We start from the raw sequence: 20,999 nt of genomic DNA on the forward strand, positions 1-20,999 counted from the left end.
CTAGTCGCGATATTGATCCCAATGGACACTTTTTGTTTCAATAATTTAAAAGTGACTCTTGCATGTTTCTTTTCCCTTTTTTATTACCTGCTAGATTAAGTATGTCTTTACAATAGCTTACAATTTACGTATATATTAAAGAGGTTCCATTGATCCTTCTTAGTTTCTAGTCTGATAACGTGTATGTAATACTGCGGTTTTTTCTATTAAATATACCTCACTACACTACTCTACGATCTAAGATCAAATAGTTTTATTTCCTTGATTTGTTTGATTTCTTTTGAAGCTGTTTCCTGTTCTGAAGTTTACTGCAACTCTTCCAACTTCGATCTTAACATGAGAATGAAGTATATCTTGATATCCCCTTGCGATTCTCTTGATTTACTCATCGGAAGGTCTTGGTGTAAGTATTTAGTCTTTATGTATCTGGGTGCACCTACAGTACTCTACTCTGAAAAACTTGTATTATATTTATATTACTTTTCTCGGAACGTTCCCAACCCCATTAATATTTGCTTGTGTGGTAGTAATTTATTGTGTACTGATAATTGTGATTTTCTGACAATAAACCAATATATTTTACTATAGTTCAACTTCAGTACTTTCCTTTTCTTTTTAACATGTTTCTTTTAGCAAAGTTTTGCATTAATATCTATTCCAAGATACTTAGCGTTGTAGCTAACTGGAATGAATGATCATTATTCATTGTTATTGGTGTTTATATGTACATGCACAGATTTACTTTGGTTAAATTATTTTCTGGGTTAGGATCTGCTTAATTATTACCCACGAGAGCAAAAATTGCAGTATCATCAGCAAATGTAGCCATAGTGATATTTTCCGTTTGTTTCATTTCAATACATTTCCTTTTTGTACACCTGATTTAGATTATGTTATTGTACAGTAAGGCTTCCTCCTGGCTGACTCTAAAATTTTCGAAGACTTGTTCAACATCTAAGAATATGCTTTTTATCTTCATTAGCTTTTATGACAAGTGTAATTTTATGCACCTGGTTAATTGTGGAAACCTAAACTAATGTGTTTGTATTATGTTTCTTCTTTCAATTTATGGAGTTTCCAAGTTTGTTGGATATGCTTGTTTTTTTTGCTTCAATATTTAATTGTTCAATTTTTTTGATAATTTTAGCAGATTTCGATTCTTCAGTTCTTCACAAAATTCTTCTTATGATGATCTTTTCATACTATATTTTCACTCAGTGTCAGAATCACTAGAATATTATCTAAATTGAAGTCAATTTTTTTCAATTTCCATTTAGTTTGATGTTATATCTCTAACTATAATGAAAACTAATAGGGTTTTCTCTGGATTACTAGGTGAGTAAGTTGGTTTTCCGATTGTGATGTAACCTCATCCTAGCTCAACAGTTGCTTTATGCAGTTCATCGCCTTTTATTATCGTTATCCCAAACCCCCATGTTGTATTTTTGTCATTGTCAATCAGCACCAAAAAAAAACTTTTCACCCAGCGTAGTTAAAACACTGTAAGGTTTTTTTATTCCATATGACTAAGATGATATAAATAAAAAAATACCGAAATAAATATAAATACCTGGTTATAGAAAGATACGTCAAAGCCTCCCATTGCATAACCATAATCATAAAACGACTCTGTATCCCTGACACCTATATCTGGAACATAAACGAAACGAATCTATCACGTTTAATCATAGAGAAAATAGAGATTTAACTTTATACGCAGAATTTATTTAGAAGAAATATTTTGCGACGTCCGGGACCTAGATGTCACTACTTTGAACTTATTGCCTATTTTAATAGCTATGTTAAGAGCATTTGATTACTTCATTTCCTTTCGATGGTGCGTTTAATTTTTATTTACTTATTTTGGACGTCATTCTCAGTGTCCCTTTATGCATAGAGTATATATAAAGATTTTACTTAAATAAGGGAAACCTAGGAAATGTTTTGCGTGGTCCAACGTATGCTTATTTGTGTATCTCATATAAAGGGCGATCAACATTTTTGTTCCTTAATTATAATCACTATTATTTGATTATAATGTGGATTAAGGATGTGTGTGTAACAACAGATCCAGACTTTTAGCTGTGCTGATCTGCTTTCAGTATGAAAAAACAAAAATATAGAAACTTTAATATATCTTATTTGACTTGATAGCACTAAAGAAACATGAAAAAGGGCAATGCGTTATAGACAATTTTGATTATATTTACCAGGTGATATATTTTGTTCTCAATTAGATTGCAACCTTTTCTATATTAGCATTTTAATATTTTATAAAATTTATATTTATATAGAGTATTATTTTAACAAATTGTTTTGAGAAATTACATTTGGAAATTGAGAAATTGCATATGAAATCGTCAACCAATGAAATACCTTCCTAATAAAATATTTTCTTCACAGGTGCCTTTAATGGTAATTAAAAGTAAGCAATGAAACGCAGTGAAATGACGTTTTCAGCGCCTTCTTCTTGAGAACACGGAAAACAATTCTGAAATTATATGTATTAAGTTAAAACTCTATATATTACCCTATGCCTTTACGCAGAGAATAGTGTGTTTAGTTTTTTATACGGTTTAATGATTAAACTATTAGCCATTAGTTTATTAGTATATTAGTCGATAGTACAATCTTTTATAGAAAGTCAGAGTAGTACTTACGAACAATTAAGTGATGGTGAAAATATTACCCTAAATAAAAGACCAAAATATGTTCAAATGAAGGTGGATCAAAATCAAAATTACAAGAAGGAAAATAGAATAAGTAAGCCACATTTCTATTCGTAATTATACATGGAATAATTTTCATTGACTACCTGAAAAAGGAAGGACCATACATAGCGTTATTGGATCGTTTAAAGGACGAAATCGCCGAAAAACAGCCGCATTTGAAGAAAAAGAAAGTCCTTTTTCACCAAGACAATGCACCGTGTCACAAGTCAGTGAAAACGATGGCAAAAATCCATGAATCGGGCTTCGAAATGCTTCCTCATCCACCGTATTCTCCAGATCTATCCCCAAGCGACCATTTCCTGTTCTCAGATCACAAAAAAATGCTCGCTGGGAAGAAATTTTCGTAGAATGAAGAGGTGATCGCCGAAACTGAGACCTATTTTGAAGCGAAGGACAAATCGTATTACAAAAATGGTATCGAAAAGTGGAAGGGTCGCTATAATCAGTGTATCACCCTTGAAGGGAATTATGTTGAATAAAAAAAATTATTATTATTTTGCCAAAAAATTTGTTTTAGTGTAGTAAGCCGGGAACTTTTCAATTGACCTGTTAGGATTAGGAATATCAACCATGTTGATATTAAATAGTACCATCGGTGAAATCCTATGAAACTCATGCTTTGTCAAAGGTACTAGAGATGTCCAAGAGTACCATCGCATTGTCAGGAAAAATATGGTTTACCTCACCTGCTTTTTGACTTAAACTTCAAATCCACTTAAAATTGAAATAGAAAATTCTCATCTTGAATGCTGTTGTTCATTTTCCTGGCTTCAGATGAAGCCTAGAGAATCATTCCCTCAAAAATTGTTGATACTGAAGTCCAGGCTTTTGACTGAACTGAGTAGATGGGGTTGTATACCAAATATATTCAGATTTTAATAATACCACAAGATATAAATGAAAAGTATAATTTTTCACCAATTGACCACTTGTACAGCTTAGTTCCCATGACTTGTCAGTGTTTACTACAGCAAACCCAAAGTACCAAAGAACAACTAGAACCAATCTTGACATATGAATTGAAGATGTGAGTCCATGGCATCAAGTAACTTTAAGAATAATAGTAATCTCATCGGATACAAACGTTCACTCGAATTTGTAAACTTACCGCCATAACCTATATTGTTGAACATAAATATGATTTTGGAGGCTTCTGGTGTCGAAGAATTATTTACGTATGAACAGTATCCTTTAGTGAATGGTTGATTCTTCGGCACAGCGTTTAAGTGCTCCCGTCGCGGTGCGCAAGCCTGTAAAGTTGCCATCACAACTAAATTATCGTATTTAATTGAATTTATGAGGTAGCTTACCACAAATGCGCCTCCTTCGTGATCTTCGCCATCCAAGCTAACTCCAAACAAGTTTCCGCTTGAAGATGATGAAGAACGAGAATCTAGTCCTATAATTACAAAGTAGTTGAAACACAATTTTTTTTAAAACTTTTTAATCTGGTCTCCAAAGAAGCAAGATTTAAGTCCCATGAACTTATCCTAAAAACTAGGTATACATTAATTATTCGACACATGAATATTTAGCAAGAAACGGAAACCATTTCAAGAAATAACTCTTTCGAAAGTTTCTTGTAATTTCCGCAAATGAAATCGACTAATCTTGAAAAATTGGTATATAAAAAATATAATAGGCTAGATGACTGTAATAAAGAATCACAAAATTATTAAGTTATAATAATAATATTCTATAGAGAAATGCATTTATTTTCATATTAAAATGGGATTACTACTTAGCAGAAATAAAAGCACAAAATTTCATAATTTGCCATGTTAAGCTATATACCAATCAAAAGACCTACAAAACGTTGACGCTACTTTTTAGCACGCTTCGATTTTATTTGTATTCTTTATCTGATATTTCACAGTTTAAAAATTGGTATAACACTTGGAAAGAAGATTAATATATGCAGATAATAATTCAAAACTCTAAAGATTCTAATAATTCCAAAGACTATTGAAATCAAGTGATCTATATATGCTAAGATACTATCTGCTAGACTAGTAACAATCTATTAACAGGACTATCACAATATTCATTTTAAATAGTTGAAAGTAACTAAAATAATGCAAAAATATTTTTTCAACCCAATTTTTTCGCAGATATAACTTTATTCCGGATAAAATAAATTCGTAGAATTGTCACAAAATAGTCATCTAACCTATTATGTTCAACTCACTTTCCATTATAAATAATCAAAGAATTCTCATTGAATTTTCTACTGTGAATTCCTTTTTGGACCACACTGTATATGTAATATTTTACAACGACGAGAAGATTACAAAGGTAATTCAAATATGATGGAGACAAACGCTGTAGATGGGGCGCTTGTATGTGTGTTTTGAAGGCCGTGGATTGAGTGTGTGATAGCTGGGTTCCCTACGAACAGTGAGACATAATTTTGAACATTGAGCAATTTGAGTAAACGTCAAGTGCCGACCGCCGTAGCGCAACTAGGATAGAGATACTAGAATACACCTAGAAAAACTGTACATTTCTGTAAATATTTTCAATAGTAAATAAACGTGTCAGAGTAGCTATCTCGATCGTATTTGAACCACCCTCAGATATCTTTTGTACCAAGTTTATAATATAAAAGTACTAACCTATTTTAAACACCGCACACTCTGATGAACTATTTTGCTTCCATCTACATCGATATATGTTACCATCAGGATTCATCATGTTCATCCGGTCTTTTGGTGCCCCAACGAATAACCTATCACAGAAATTAACGTTATGTCCTGAATACTTCAAACATATTATCAAGACTGACAGTAGAAATTAGTTCTCGTTTTTTAATAAACTTTTACCATTAACCACCTTTAAATATACGTTATATCGAGCGCTGATACGGCTCTGTATTCGAAAGCACGGGACGCTGTGTTTATGCTAAGACTAAATGGTGAAACGAATGAGCCGTCTAGAAGCAGGTGGTACTGCGATCGACATTCTAGTAATTTTATTGATAAGATTTAATACAGATTATAGACACCTGTAAAGAAAAGATTGTGACGTCATATTCCTTTGTTAAATAAAATTTAAATAAAAAACTAAATTTATTTAATTTTTCAAAACAAATGCATTAAATCAAATATATAAACATGGACGTTATTAACATTAAAGAATCTAAAAGTAAAATGAAGCAAATAGCTTAAACACACATATACAATATAATAAACACACATAAAATGTTGTCGAAGTTTGGCATGACATATTGCATCGCTTCTATAAACTTTATCTCATCTTCATCTAGAAAGTTAGCCATAACATATTATAAAGAAAAACTTCACTTAACAACTTTTTTCAACCTAATTGTTGCGACATGTATAGTTTAACTTCATAATAGATCCAATAGATCCAACACAAAAATGTATATATATATATATATATATATATATATATATATATATATATATATATATATATATATTAGCCTGAGTAAAAACTTAAAATATGTGCAAATAAAACTGATTACAGTATACATATAAGATACGTACGGCAATTCAAAGTCAATCCAGTAGTGTCAAAACTATGTTTATTAAAATAGGATCACTTTTAAAGGGGTAAATTTATTTAGATAAATAATTTTGGTTAAGCTAAGTATGTTACTTAACCAAGACAGTTTAGATATTTGTGTCATCAATTCTCACTACAATCGTCATCCGACAGATCGACGTTGATTTGGCAATTGCTCGCAGTAACTCCAAGGCTTTCTTGGCGTAATTGTAAAGTGGAGTTCGAGCGAACTGTCGCAGATGCAACTGTAAAATCAAAAACAGTGGATTGAAGATGCTCAGCCATAATCTGTTCCAATTATAAGATATCTACTCTTTCAAAAACATCCCTAATCGGTACATTTCTGACACAAGTATCTCCATTTTATGGTATAAGGCTACCAAAAATGGACTAGAGTTGCTAAACTAACATGGTCTAAACACCTTAAACTTTTGAAATTTGCAGTCACCAAAAACTTGAAAACCCTTCCATACTGGGTATACTATGGAAATTTGGACAGAAATAGTGCTATTCAGAAGATCGTCAAAAGCAAATTGACGAACAAAGGTACAAGCGATACTCTCAAATAATTTTATAGTTGTATAACCTGTCCAGACTGTAGAGCAGCCATGTATATCCCTTTGACCCTTTCTTTAAGAGGAACCTTCCCTTCGTACCGAATCCACATGTCATATTTTATCCTAGCACAATTTATTATCGCTATTTTGGCTATTATCCATTATATGTTGTTAACTCCACCAAATGTGGTGCCTGTTACATGGCATGTTAATCGTAGTCGGAGTTAGGAGTTAGGTTAATTATTTATTTATTTACAAGTATTTATATAGTGTTAGGATATAAGCTGGAACGTCGTACGTTACTTTCCCTTCGTACCGTATGCGTATGCCATACTTCATCCTCTCATAGTTTATTATTGTTACCATTATTGACTCATTTATAAAAATTTTAATAATTTTAATAAATTTAATAAATTTATAAATGTAATCTAATTTTTAACAATTTTTTATCATTAAAAACGTGTTAGTAATCACGTGAAATCGATGCTTGGTCGATGAAAACCAATAACAACCACAAGTTTAAACATTTCCCTAATATAAATCTGTCTCAGATCTGTTATATCAATTTATGAAGGTTTTCAATGATAATTCAGGTTCAAAATTCAATTTATCTTACTGTTACAATTACATTTGCGACCTTCAATTAAGTATTTATCTTCAAGATCAAATCGGCCCTTTGTAAACCGTACTTCCAAAACTTTTCGATGTCTACCGATACCTTGAAATTAGAAAAATAAAATAAAAACCTTACAAAAACACACCTACTCGAAATTCGAAATTCAAACAGAAATAAAAAGAATACCATGCGCATATAAACCGACTAAATGCACCAACGTTATTTTTATAATAAATCATAATATTATATGATGCTTCATTTAAATAGATTTCAACATGGTTTATTATAATATTGATGATGATATATTGACTTGGTGAACATTTTAAGGTGTTTAACGATGAACGATAATTAAAATATGTAACTACATGACATTTTATTTAACATTTTACTAGTTATTTTAATTGTTTCAATTCACCAGTCCTGCTGGATTTCTACATCAATAGAAATATTTCAAGCAATAATAAGTAAATTGAAGAAAATGTAGAACTAAACTCAGACCATTCACTGATTGTGGGGACTTTGAATGAAACAAGTCATATTAAAAACAAGTAATTCCTATTTGGTTGATAAACAAACCAGTTGAATGGGTTTTAGAGGAAGGATTCAACATGGGAGACAAGACAGAAACTGACGAAGAAGTGGATTTTGAGGTAAAAAAGTTGATCAAGCATATTCAGCACTCAGCGTGGTAATACCCCAGAAATCAGAATGAAACTATAGCGGTGATAACTGTCCTAAAGAAATTCTCGAAATAATATCAGAAAAAAAAAGAGTGAAGAGAACCGAGACATGAAAATATATGTTAAAAATTGACAACATCAGTACATTTCTGCGTGAAATTGCTAACCATGCTAGAGCTGACTGTTCACTGTGGAGAGTTACCAGACACTTAAAAAGAGCTATCATGCAGACGCCTTCGATAAAAGATGAGTTGAGCCGGAGAAAATCAAATGAATCATCTGGAGAGAATATTTTAGCCCCATACACTGGATGACGTTAAATTATTACCTTGTGTCATTGGACAGAAAAATATGAAAATTTCATCTATCGCTCTAAATAAAAGTTTTTTAAAAAGTAATGTTAGTGGAAAAAGGCTCCTGGTTTTGACCTTATTACCGGGAAAATATTAGAGGAACCAAGAAAAGCACTAATTAATATCGTGAACCTAATAAATGCTTCAAAAAATACAAAAATAATAATAAAATTTTGTCACATATATACAAAATTAACTTACCAACAAAACAGATCTAATTTCCGACTTCAAAATGATTAGTTGGTAGTAGTTAAAATAATATTGTAAATAGAAAAATAGGTTTAGGTAGCTATTGAGCTAAATTGTGTGTATATATTAAAATATAAAATACGTCTAGTAGACGGGTTAAATAAGGTTTATGTTAATTTTAATTTCGCTACTACAACGATTATAAACGAACAAAACCATACGAACTTGTGTGAACATTTAGTGTGTATTATTAGTGTAAACTATAGCTATAAGTTAATAATTAATAAATAATTATAATTTTATAATATATTTTCTCGTACTCGTCTTGCTTGTTAATTAATCCAAGCACATAGGAAAAGTAGTAATAAATTAATTGTAATAATAATAATTAGGATTGTACTAAGCGTATCGAATAAAGATGTTATACTTATTAAACTAATAATTAACTAATACTACTAATACTACTAATAATTAATAATTAACTAATGTTAAACTAACACACAAATATATTATTGTAATTAACATTATATATAAAATATAAGTCTGACTTTATATTGACAATATATTCAAAACAAGTTTTAGTAACATAACATAACATGATTTTTGAATTTTTTATTATGAGCGAAGCAGATTATTTTAATAAATTGTGGTCGAATTTCCACTGAGCGATTACTAGTTCTACCAAATCATTATTCGATATATTGAACTTAGTCATCAAATTAATTAAAAATCCATTCATGAATCATACCACTCGATAATTACCAACAATTCCACGAATCAAACAACGTAATCATATTACAATTACCTTCAGCCAACAAAATTATTCAGCTCATTTTGGTATTTTTGGAATAGCACACCTTTATACGAAATTTAAAATATATATAGTTTTACAGCGGTAATGTTTATCAATTCGTCGTACCTAATACGTACGTAATTTTCGTGAAAATAATATATAAATCGAAGAACATTCAATTTAAACCACGATATACTTGATTATATACACCAATTTAAAAAAATACCACTAACTTCCTATTATGATTAATACATGAATATCAACTGCTATTTTATAAGCAAAAATTGTTAACTATCATAACAAAAGCGAGTTCTGTTAATATGCTAATAATAATCATTATATCGAATTAATATATTACAGTAAATTATATTGATTCTGTGAAAAAGTTTCTGCATGGTTTCCAAAATCATCTAGACGAAAGTGATTGAACCATTTCAACAATCAGATTTTTATAGTTTTTGAAGTATTTTCAAACTGCATCCTCAAACATTCACAACTTTATAATTGCAATATGTTTTTGATAATTCGATATGGAAAAACCGCATAAAATAAATGAATTATTGTTAACTAAGAGCCTGAATTTAAAGGCGAATGTACAGAAATTAGCGTTGCTCAAGTCTCGGATCGATAAAAATTATCGAAATAAATACAGAATTCCACAACATAATTTTGGAACAATGCGTTTACAATGTGAAGATTTGAGAGCAATGACAACAGATGGACGGATCAGATTTAGACAAAAAATATTTTTTTTAATTATTTATTACTAGTTGTTGCTGACAAACCTACAATACCTTACAATGACTTAAATTTAGTTATATATCTAGAAATATCCATTGATCCTAACTTAATCTTATAGTGTTAAGTGTGCACTACACTACATTACACAAGATCAAATAATTTGATTCTTTTAGGTATGTGTCCTGTTCTGGTGTTATCCAAAAGTTGGAATATTTTGATGTTAACGTGAGGGTGAAAGTCTCTCTTCAGCGAAATCTTACATCAAGAGTAATTTCGAGATATTTAGCGTCGTGGCTAAATCGTTTTAATGATTGTGCGGTTTGATTATACGTAAACTGCACATGCACATATTTTCATTAGTTCATTTTTATTTTCGAAGTTTGAGTCCAATTATACACATTGTCACTGGTCTCCAGTAGTTTCTCTGGCAATAGGAATCGTAGTATCATCAGCAAATATAGCCATCGTGATATCTTCTATTTGTAGTATATTGCATGTGTAAAGTAGGTAAAGAATTGCTCCCCAATATACTTTCTTATGGTACCACTGCTTTAGACTCTTTTATTGTAGAGTGTGCTTTTTATTTGACTCTAATCTTTCAGGATGCTGCTTCGGTAACATTTCCTTAGCTTATGGACGAGTCTGAACGTGAGTTATGAACACCTAGCTAATCAATTGTTGAATGTTTGTCAACGAACCAAGTATGGGTTTTATGTTTCTATGATTCAAAGAAAATGAAGATGATTTAGTTTGTCGGAAGAAATACAAATAGTTCCAAAAAAAGGCATCGAAAAAACAGTGAATAATAAATAAAACAAGAGCAACAAAAAATAATGAAAAGAGAGAAAGAATATAATGTATGTCAACAAAAAATTAAAAAATATGTTATATCGCAGCTACTGATGAGACTCTGGCTACCAAGAATGTAACACGAACACATTCACTTAATAGTGTGGTGAGTGAGATGTCTCGATATTTTGGCTTATGTTAGAATATATTTTAGTCCCTTTTGTGCTTGCTTTTTTTCCGTAAAATAAAAGTTTTAATCATTTTAAACTCTTCACACTTCCACTAACCAATATACTTACGTCGCTCCATCCTTACCGCTCTGAAGTAGTAAACTGTATGAAAAGTACGAATCCGTAACAATATTCTCTATAACTTTTACATTATCAATTCTGAAAATATCACTAACATCCGAGGAAACACTTCGAGACCAACCGAGAAAAAACAACAAAAGATAATTATTATAGCCCATTGTTCGCGTTATAACTTAAAAGCTACTTAACCGCACGAACGCTCGAATTAGACTGAAATCGGACTATATCCGACAACGCGAATCTAACCATATGTAAACATACAGCACCGGTTATGTCCCGCAAATGATACGGCTACAGAACATAGAGAACTAGCAGACCTGACTAATGTTGTCCTACTCAAACATCATTTTTCATATCGAATGGTGTATAGTCAAATCGCAAATTTATCAACGATTTTAATTTTTGTTTGACTAAACGTGCAGTCAGTGGCGACAACTGCATAAGCCCAGCAGTGCTGCAGAACTCCCAAAAAAAAAGCTAAAGAAGCTCCCAAAATATAATTATGTTATCTCATTAAAATACTGAAATATTTTCTATTGCTTACCATAAAGCAAATCCCACTTCTTGTACGCGAATTCTTGTTGTAACAAAGTTAAAAAATTAAAATAGAAGTGCGACCCACGGAAATAATGCCGTCGGTAGACTCACGACTCACGAAATCTTTTATTTATCTGGTCCACTCGATTTTGTTCTGCGAGTTCCTTCAGAATACGTTGCTCCACATTTCCGGATTTGGCGCATGGGCATATTGGCCCCATTTAATTTTAAAACAGAGAATAATACGAGTTTGGCGCATGCATATATATACTTTACTTATTTTTTAATAGGCTCAGCTAGTAATTAAAAACGGTAAAATTTTAGAAATAACACATTTTATTTAAGAAAGTATTGAATAAAACGGAATAATAAAAATATAATGAATATATGTCCAGCTATTCTATTTTTATAAAAACATCATATTACACATCATTATTTTTTATAAATAAAATACACAAATATGATAAATAATTGATTTATTGTTGAAACTATACATAAAGACAGAAGAGAAACATTTTTAAAAAATTTTAATAACACATCTAAAAAAATATAAAATTAAATGAAATAATAAAAATAATTTCTATATCCCTTTTTATTTTTATAAAAACTCCATATTTAAATAAATTTACATATTTGAACAATTAAAAAACCCCAAGAACCATATAAATAATCATTACCATAAAAAATACCAAAATCATTTAGATCAAACCCAGCCAATACAGTCAAAACCAAACCAAAAAGCCACCACTATATATAAAGGCAGTAAAATTTTCCTAAATATATCCAAATATTATCGCTACTATTCTCGATCCACAAACACTATTAATGAATTGACTACCTCGAGCTTTCGATTAACATACTGTACATTTACTAACCTAAAATGAATGGATGATCGATCGTATTTCATTATATTTACAAAACAATAATTTATTTATCTATACTCTTATATAATAATGAATTGTATTTTCATTGTCATTAGATTATTAGGGTGTCGTTGATAGTTTTATAATTTGTTTATTTGCTCCAGGTCTACTTTTGTTAGTAAATTTAATTATTTCAAAGTATCACTGTACGCTGTTCCTATATCTTAGCAAAATCCTGTCTAATTTCTTCTTCTCTGATTCTCTGAATTCCTTGTTTGACTTTTACTCTCAACAAATTCTATCTACAGCTTAGCTATAAAATAAAATTTAAATCGTTACTAAAATATATTATGTTTAAAATAAATGTCTAATTATTACCAGTTACTACAGTTTTTGCTACTATTCTTGATGGACAAACCTCATTAATGACTTGACTACTTCCAACACAACAAGAATCATTTTCTTCTCTGTTCTTATTATCATCAAATCAGGTCGTTGAATATAACGTGTTATAAATTTGGCAACTAAAATTCCCACTATAAATGAAACTGATGCTGTTTGGATCTTATAACATTTAATTTATTTTTTTTTAATTCTCAATAATTGCATGCACTTTCCATTACTAGGGTCAACTTATATTATTGCTCAATTAAATTCTGCGTATCGAATAAACATAGAGATAAAATAAAAATATGTCAAAGAATAGGTAAGTTTTATCAAAAAGTATTTATATTAAATTTTGTCGGGCGTTTGAATTGACTCTCTTTGGACATGATGAGAGTACTTTCCAGAAACCAAAGATAATTCGTGGACTTACAAATATTTCGACTTCACTAGATGCAACCCTAACTGAGCACATACAGAATTCTTCAATATTTAAAATTCAAAGGAAGATAGAACGATCTCAACACTAAAGCGCATCAAAACGTTTCTCAGAAATTCAATGGTCTGACAACGTTTAACAGTTCTTCCCGTGCTATCTACTGCAAGACATTTCCGAAATGGACAATTTTAATGAGAAAGTGATTACCATATTTGCGAACAGAAAAGGACATAGGATGTACTTAATTTATAAAAAGGCAACAAAAGTAAGTTTTTTTGGAAAAATTGCAGTATACCTTAACATTTTTATCAGGAGCCGCCACTGCGTGCAGTGATATCGTGGCAACGTATTAACGTTTAACCTGGCACCAGCAAAATTTCATCCCAGCTCGGATTACATGTAAATGTAATCCGCCTGAGTATAATGTAAATATTTTAAAAAATTCCTGTGTAACCTTATTGTAAGCCACCTACCGAGTGGCCTAACATATCCAATACGGTCCTGACTATCCGACAATCTCTGTTAAAACTAGCTGTATGGTGAGATGGATTTGTCTATTTTTTAATAGATAAAAACTCTCAGTATCACTTTGTTGTCGGCTTTGTTGGCACAGTGGTAAAAACGAAAGACGTTTCTCCTACTCCCGCGATAGTCGCGGGTTCAAATCCTGCTTGAGCTTGCATGGATTTACTTTATGTTTGTAACTGTAATTGTAAGTGTCTTTATAGACTACAGTGGAAAGTCCGACAAGGAATTACCATCCCAGTCACGCCAGTAACCAGGCTGGGTGAGACCGGATGTCTTCTGGGATGGTCTCTAAGTTGATCACTGGCCAGTCGGTAGGCTTAATGTCGAGGAACAGCCCAGTTAAACCTCGTCGGTAAATGGAGGCTTTAAAATATTTTAGAAAAGTGTCGTTTTGTATCGCCATTCTCCAAGTCGCCAAGTCGCTGCTTCTTTAAAGTTAAAATAAAATAAAACGGCTTTTTAAGTAAATTAATAGTCTTTGTGTTTAAAACCTTTTCCCATTTTAAAAAGGGAACAGTCGGTAGGATTTCGAAAAGATCATAAAGCTTTTCTCTTTTGAATTCACTCAATTAACCGGATGACAGGTCCATGTTGGATTGGTAAACATTCCCTAGTTACACAAAGCGTTTGGTTAACTGGAGTTCAAGCAAAAGTATCGCATCTGAAGCTGTAAGAACCCTAAAGGTCGACTGAGGCTACCTAACGACCCCTAGCCATAAACTATTCCAAGTAAAAAACATTCAAGCTTTGAAAAACACTCCTGTAGATTCTCGGATCCTGCATCACAGTTCAAAATATAAGACCACCAAAGGCAGACTTGCTACGAATTAACGACTGGATTTGGAACAGAACCAGATAGTTCAGGGTGACCGGCCACCAAAGGCGAATTGCTGTAGTTCAGTTTCTTAGGCATAGACTATTGGTATCCGAAGTCATCAAAATTTGAGACCATTCCGTAGAAGGATACCATGGAAATTTGGATAGGAACAGTGCCTTTTCGAAAGGCAACCCAGCCGACGAAGGTATAATCGATGCTCTAAAACAATTTTCATAGCAAATATAAGCTGTCCAGACGAAATAACGACCATGTACATCACTGTAGCCAGTTCTTTAGGAGGATCCGGTCATCTGTCTTAAAACTACCTGAACGACGAACAAATGAGACAGGTGGGACTGTTTTCTAATAAATAAAAATCTTCAGTGTCGCTTTGTCGCGTAAAATAAAACAGTTTTTCAAATAAATTAGCATTTTTTGCAATTAAAACCCTTTCACATTTTATGATCTATATAAAAATAAAATGTTTAAAGATAATAGTCTTTGTTTTGTCGAAAAATAAATGACAAATTTGGCCTAATTAATTTTCGGAAATAATACTTAAGTAAACAAATTTCCGTTTGTTCGATTCAGGAAATACTGGGTTTTTGGATATATTCATTATTAGATATATTTTATAGTAATTCCTAGGATGTTTAGATGTGTACAGAATACAGTAACATTTCTTAGAATTTCGATTACACATCTATGTGTGTTGTGTTCTAAGTTTTACTGGCTCGAATAGAATGTATTACTTTCTAACGTATCATATTCTATAAGGTGGGCAGCAAAAGTCCCGCCACCATTTTAATGACGTTTAGTTCAGTTTCACTTTAGTCATTGTGTTGTGTAGGCGTTCAAATATTATTATGGATAAATATACGCCACAAGAACGAGCAGAAATAATGACAATATTTATTGTCAGAAATAGTCAAATAGTCAAGAAGTCAATGTTACTACAAACAAACAAAATATCTATTCAAGTAAATTGAGAAGTCAATATAAATAAATGAACGACCATAAGCTAATACAAATGTTCATTAAAACTCACAAAATAAATAAAAAAACTATTCAGATAAATCATAAGAGGTCACTCATGACTAATTTTTGCGCAGTCTAAACAGTGACCAGAATATCCAAGACATGCGCTGCATATATAAATAGTGTCTTTTATTTTTTATTTTTTGTAAACAACATTTTTACATTGCTTTCTCATTACGTTTCCTGCTTTCTTCTCCTCTCATTTTTTCAAAACATATTCGCTGATAACCGCTCGAAGTAGGTTTGGACGAAGCATTTACCTGAATATTTATTGTAAAGTTAGGGCACGTTTCATATCTATTTTTCCACTTTTAGAGCGAGAAGGCCCTGACCTGATATCGATATCTTTCCCATCATATACAATTCTGTAATATATATGAATCAAAAAGGAAAAATCGAAACCAAGCACGTAAATGACTCACCTATAGACTTCGGATAATGTGTTATGTATCAATGTAATTCGCGTCCAACGAAAGTTTCATATTACACGCTAGCGCGTTATTGGCAGCGAACGTGTCAAGTATTTAAATAAGACCTAATTATAAAGCCAAATATGGAAGACTATTATTTAAAAGTTTACAGATCCCTTTACAATATCAACACAAAATGAAAATATGAACACAAATTTAGCATCTGCAAAAATCCATCGATCTGCATTAATAAAATTGAAAACTGTATAAACAACAAGTCAGTACAAAGATAATATTTGTACGGGTTTCCATATTGAACTGAAGAAATATAACATGTGTAACGAAGCAGCGACTAATGACGTATGATAGAAGTAGATTAGCAAAGTTTGGGACGTATTTTAATCTATAAGTTCCTTCAATATTTTCACTTGATTTCATACCAAAATTGTGTACAGGACTTAACATGTCTGTAAAATATTACTAAGGTATGTCCTATACCTTAGTAATAATTTATACCAGCAAAATACTTATATCTTTAAACAATACATTATGTGGTGCATGCCGAACAATATATTGTACTTAGGAATAATTAAGTGCTGTTTGTTTGTTTTGTAAGTATAATTTAAGCTTATATGGATAATAAAGCCAACTATATATAGTGAATTCAAAATAGCAGTGACAGGATCGTCAATATGTGTCTGTCTAAAGTTGTAAATTCGTTTTACAGTGAGACAATATTATCCTTGTCCTTTTATTCTACTTAAAAAAGAGGTAGAATGCTGTTAGATAAGTTCGGACATGTGAATGAGTTCGCAAAAGTTGTCCGTTTGCCAAACGTCTGAAAATTCTTCGAAATATTATAATTACTGGTTATAAAATAGCAAACGTTTTTTTAGCTCTTTGTTTTAATAGATTTGCAATAGCCGCAGTTTTTATTGAAAACATTTTTTGCGCCCTACAGCTGCACAGAATATTAATACACAATAGACACAGACACTAACATATCTCAAAAAATAAAAAACAATGTAATCTTAAATTCGCCAAAAAGAAAGCGTGTTTATGCCAAACATGTGACGAATCAAGATCAGCTTGCTGTTTTAGAGATCAAATATAGGAAATGTATAAAAACGGTAAGTAGTTTTTTCAATCGAAATATAATTTAATACAATTATTTCAGAGAACATTGTTAATTAGAAAGTATCCATAAAGATCCAAAAGATATACAGCTGTTTGAGAGATGTAGAACATCCGTTCATACATTGTTGCGTAATATAGGATTTAAGTGGTGTAAAGATAAACCACGAAGGGGTTTAATGGAACTTCCAGAGATTGCTTTTAAAAGAAAAAAAATTTAAAAGAAAAATCAACGAAGAAATATATCAATTTATATATTTAAATGAGACATGAATACTTCAGAATGGTATATTGAGTGCTCATCGCAAGATGATAATAAATATTTTAAAGACAACTAAAGCTGATGGAAAAAGGTAAATGTTGGAATAACTATCGATTAGGTTTTGTTAGTCATAACATTTATTCATTGCAGACGTATAGTTCTTCATGATGTTACTTGGTAAATATAAATGAAATATTTAATTGCATTTTATCTAATTTACTTTTTTAGAAATAAGCCTGAGAAAAGATACGTAGTACATCAGATTACTGAATGTTATGGCCACAGATTATTATGTCTTCTTCCCAATCACCGCATTTTTAATCAAATTGAGTTGATACGTGGTATTGCAAAGAATTATTACAACAGACATCCAAGAGGGGGATATTCAAACCATAACTGTCTGGATTTATGGAAAGAAGCATTGTCGAAAATAGCATCTTTGGTTTGTGTGAGCTCGATTAGACACATTGAAGAAGAACTTGACAAATGGTAGAATCTTAAGCAAGCTTTTGATAGATTGAAAATAAACCGCTTCGTTATTAACTTGATTAATGTTTCTGAAAATGACAGTGATTTAATAAAACTTCATGAATGTTGGTTTATGATTCAATGCTGATCATTACCAAGACAGGGTAATGAAAGAGGAAACCACTAAAGGTCAGTACACAATTCATATACTTTAATTGTAGATATTTAATTTCAGATATGCAAATGCATTAAGGAGAACACAGTGATTAAATATAGTTTAATCAACAAATATGTATGTATACAGGTAGTAATATGATAAACTAAAGACAAATATAGTAATATCATAATAACTTTACAAGGATACATTGCATCGAAAGGAACAAGAACTAAGCGTAAAACATAAATATGCTCTCTAATAAAAGTGAAATACATTACTCAGATATACAATTGTTAATTATGTGGATTAGGCCTTCGGGGGATACCACTACATACAAAAACGCGCCTAGAACCCTACCGATAATAGTGCGGAAAAAAGCTCAATGTATTTATAATAAAACAACTTCTAACCTATAAATTATTGCGGCTGTAAAATTAATTATAGATTCTTCGATAATAAATGCATTTGATGTACAATGATGTTAAAATAAATTATATTTAATAAAATATTTGTTGCATTATTTTATTTATATTAAAATGTTGTTATATGCCAAAGCCAAAATGTATTATAACTCAGAGTTCATGCGGCAACATTGTGACGTTTTGACAGTTCTCCCATGTCGCTGCTATTTTGAACTGACAATACTTATAATAAATGCGTGTTAAAGTTAAAAAAGCATACGGTGTTAAACATTATAGATATTGAATTTAAGAAACAATTATGAAATTTAATCATTTTGACGCTATGTTTATTTTGTTTTATTAGATAGTATTTAGGAAATATTTCATTGAAATGTTAGTGGTGCTTAAAATGTTCTACAACAGAACAACTGGAAATAACTAGAAGTTATCACTAGAATTGTTACGTTTACATTTGTAAAAAATGTTATTGTAGAAATACAAAATGTTTCATTCGTGTTCAAAGATAGGGATTTTATTTATATACAACTATATTTAATGTCATTAAACATAGAAAATTATAAGTGTGTACATTCTGAACAAAAAAATAATATTTGTGATATATAAAAATTGTGACATTAAGTAGTATATTTTCAAATATATTCAAAATATTTACTTAAAATGTTAAACGTATTCAAATAAAATATGTTTTATTATTTTAATTGTGTTCTATATCTATTAGTGTTATATTATCAAATCTTCCTTATTCATATATAGCAATACTAGAACTACCAGTATATCCAAATCAAAAGATTTTCCTTCATTTTCTAGAACTTTTTGCCATCGTACTGACAACATGGCGATAATGTGTCGAAACAACGATGTTCGTACATTATGGTCGATCCAAATTAACAGCAAACTCACCTCATCATAATATATCAATAAAACAAAAATGTTATAATTTATAATTTATTTTAACGTTACAGTACATTAAGTGCATAGATTATCGCAGGACTGAAGCCAGAGTTGCACCGCACTCTTTTTCTTTCACCTATGATATCCACTGGAGGCTTAATCAACCTAATCAATGTATTTCATTTTCATTAGGGCAACATATTTACCATTTTTCGTTTAGTTTTTGTTTCCTTCGTTGATATATTATATTAATCATCACATTTTCTCTAATGCATTTGCCATATCTATAAAATAGTTATTACCAATTTTCTCCTGGTACAATTTAAATAAATTCTCATATAAATTCTGAACAATTACATACATCTATTCATATAAATCTTTTACACTCTATAATACGATTTGCCACAGTTACCTCTAGTTGCTTCCACTCTCATTACTCTGTCTTGAAGTATTGAATCATAATCCCACATCCAGAAAATTTCATTCACTCTGTAATCTGTTTCTATAATGTACTTAATTGGCCTCGACATTATCAACCAGAGTAATCAAAAATATTAAACAGCAATTTGAAAATTATCAAAGCAAGAAAAGCTCCGAGCGACTTTTGCAAGCTGATTCGCTGGTACTTATTGTTATGAATATGGTATTAAAGCGAATTTACAAACTGCAATATGCATTATATTAGACATCTTGCTAACGTAAGTTCACTGCTACTTTAGATAGGCTATATATAATAATGTGCTTTACTTCAATTCACATGAATATGAATATGAATCAATGCATCAAACTTGTATAAACTCTCTTTAGTAAACGATGATGGGCTATGGTTGCTAATATATATCAACATATTTAGGTTTTACCAAAACATTACGGAGAAAATGTAATCTGAACAGGTTATGACACATATTTACTCTTGTAGATATCTTTATATAAATAGGAAACTTTTGTGTTGTAAAATAAATATAAATAAATATAAGATAATATATAAAGATAATTATCTTATCTAAATATGAGCAAACATAGAAATTTGATCAGCATTATATCAGGAATTAATAATATTTACCGTTCCCCTTAAACAAAGTGGAGTGCTATGATATAGGATTCATTTTGATATATTTTAAGGTCTACTTTTTACCATCGAGGTTTGATTTGGACTTGACCTACAGTTTAACGTGGGTTCCGAACCACGGTCCTCGCCATTAAGCCTACTAACCTCTTAGAAATTATCCAGCCTAGTTACTGGCTTAACTCGTATTGTTGTTCCTTGTCAAATTTTCCACTGTTCCCTATAAAGACACTTTTAATTACATAACATAAAGTGTATCGATGCCCCAGCGAGACTCGAAACCGTACCTATCGC

General features: G+C 30.9%; 1 protein-coding gene and 2 long non-coding RNA genes across 5 annotated transcripts in view; 1 reads left to right on the forward strand and 2 right to left on the reverse strand.

The window, feature by feature from the left end:
• Positions 1-11,627, reverse strand: part of LOC143200766 (integrin alpha-5) — a 35,177-nt gene extending 23,550 nt beyond the window's left edge. For 2 of the 3 annotated variants that reach the window (XM_076411382.1, XM_076411381.1), the window contains exons 1-5: positions 11,278-11,627; positions 5,348-5,460; positions 4,043-4,131; positions 3,841-3,982; positions 1,571-1,650 (exon numbers count right to left, since the gene is read on the reverse strand). In XM_076411382.1, coding sequence (XP_076267497.1) covers positions 1,571-1,650; positions 3,841-3,982; positions 4,043-4,131; positions 5,348-5,460; positions 11,278-11,447 — 594 coding nt within the window. In that variant the 5' untranslated portion in view covers positions 11,448-11,627. The remainder of the gene's footprint in view (positions 1-1,570; positions 1,651-3,840; positions 3,983-4,042; positions 4,132-5,347; positions 5,461-11,277) is intronic. The other variant, XM_076411383.1, reaches the window with a different exon arrangement.
• A 5,379-nt stretch (positions 11,628-17,006) lies between these two features.
• Positions 17,007-18,779, forward strand: LOC143200728 (uncharacterized). The gene is made up of 4 exons (XR_013006796.1): positions 17,007-17,435; positions 17,483-17,792; positions 17,852-17,878; positions 17,930-18,779. It is a non-coding gene; the product is annotated as an uncharacterized LOC143200728 (long non-coding RNA).
• A 900-nt stretch (positions 18,780-19,679) lies between these two features.
• Positions 19,680-20,528, reverse strand: LOC143200756 (uncharacterized). Its single transcript, XR_013006809.1, has 2 exons — positions 20,052-20,528; positions 19,680-19,923 (listed from the first exon to the last, which is right to left on the reverse strand). It is a non-coding gene; the product is annotated as an uncharacterized LOC143200756 (long non-coding RNA).
• Between the last annotated feature and the right edge of the window lie 471 nt (positions 20,529-20,999).

The sequence above is a fragment of the Rhynchophorus ferrugineus genome, unplaced genomic scaffold (genome assembly GCF_030347505.1).
Source record: "Rhynchophorus ferrugineus isolate W39M unplaced genomic scaffold, kcgeb_rfMv2 rfM8, whole genome shotgun sequence".
Taxonomy (NCBI): domain Eukaryota; kingdom Metazoa; phylum Arthropoda; class Insecta; order Coleoptera; family Curculionidae; genus Rhynchophorus; species Rhynchophorus ferrugineus.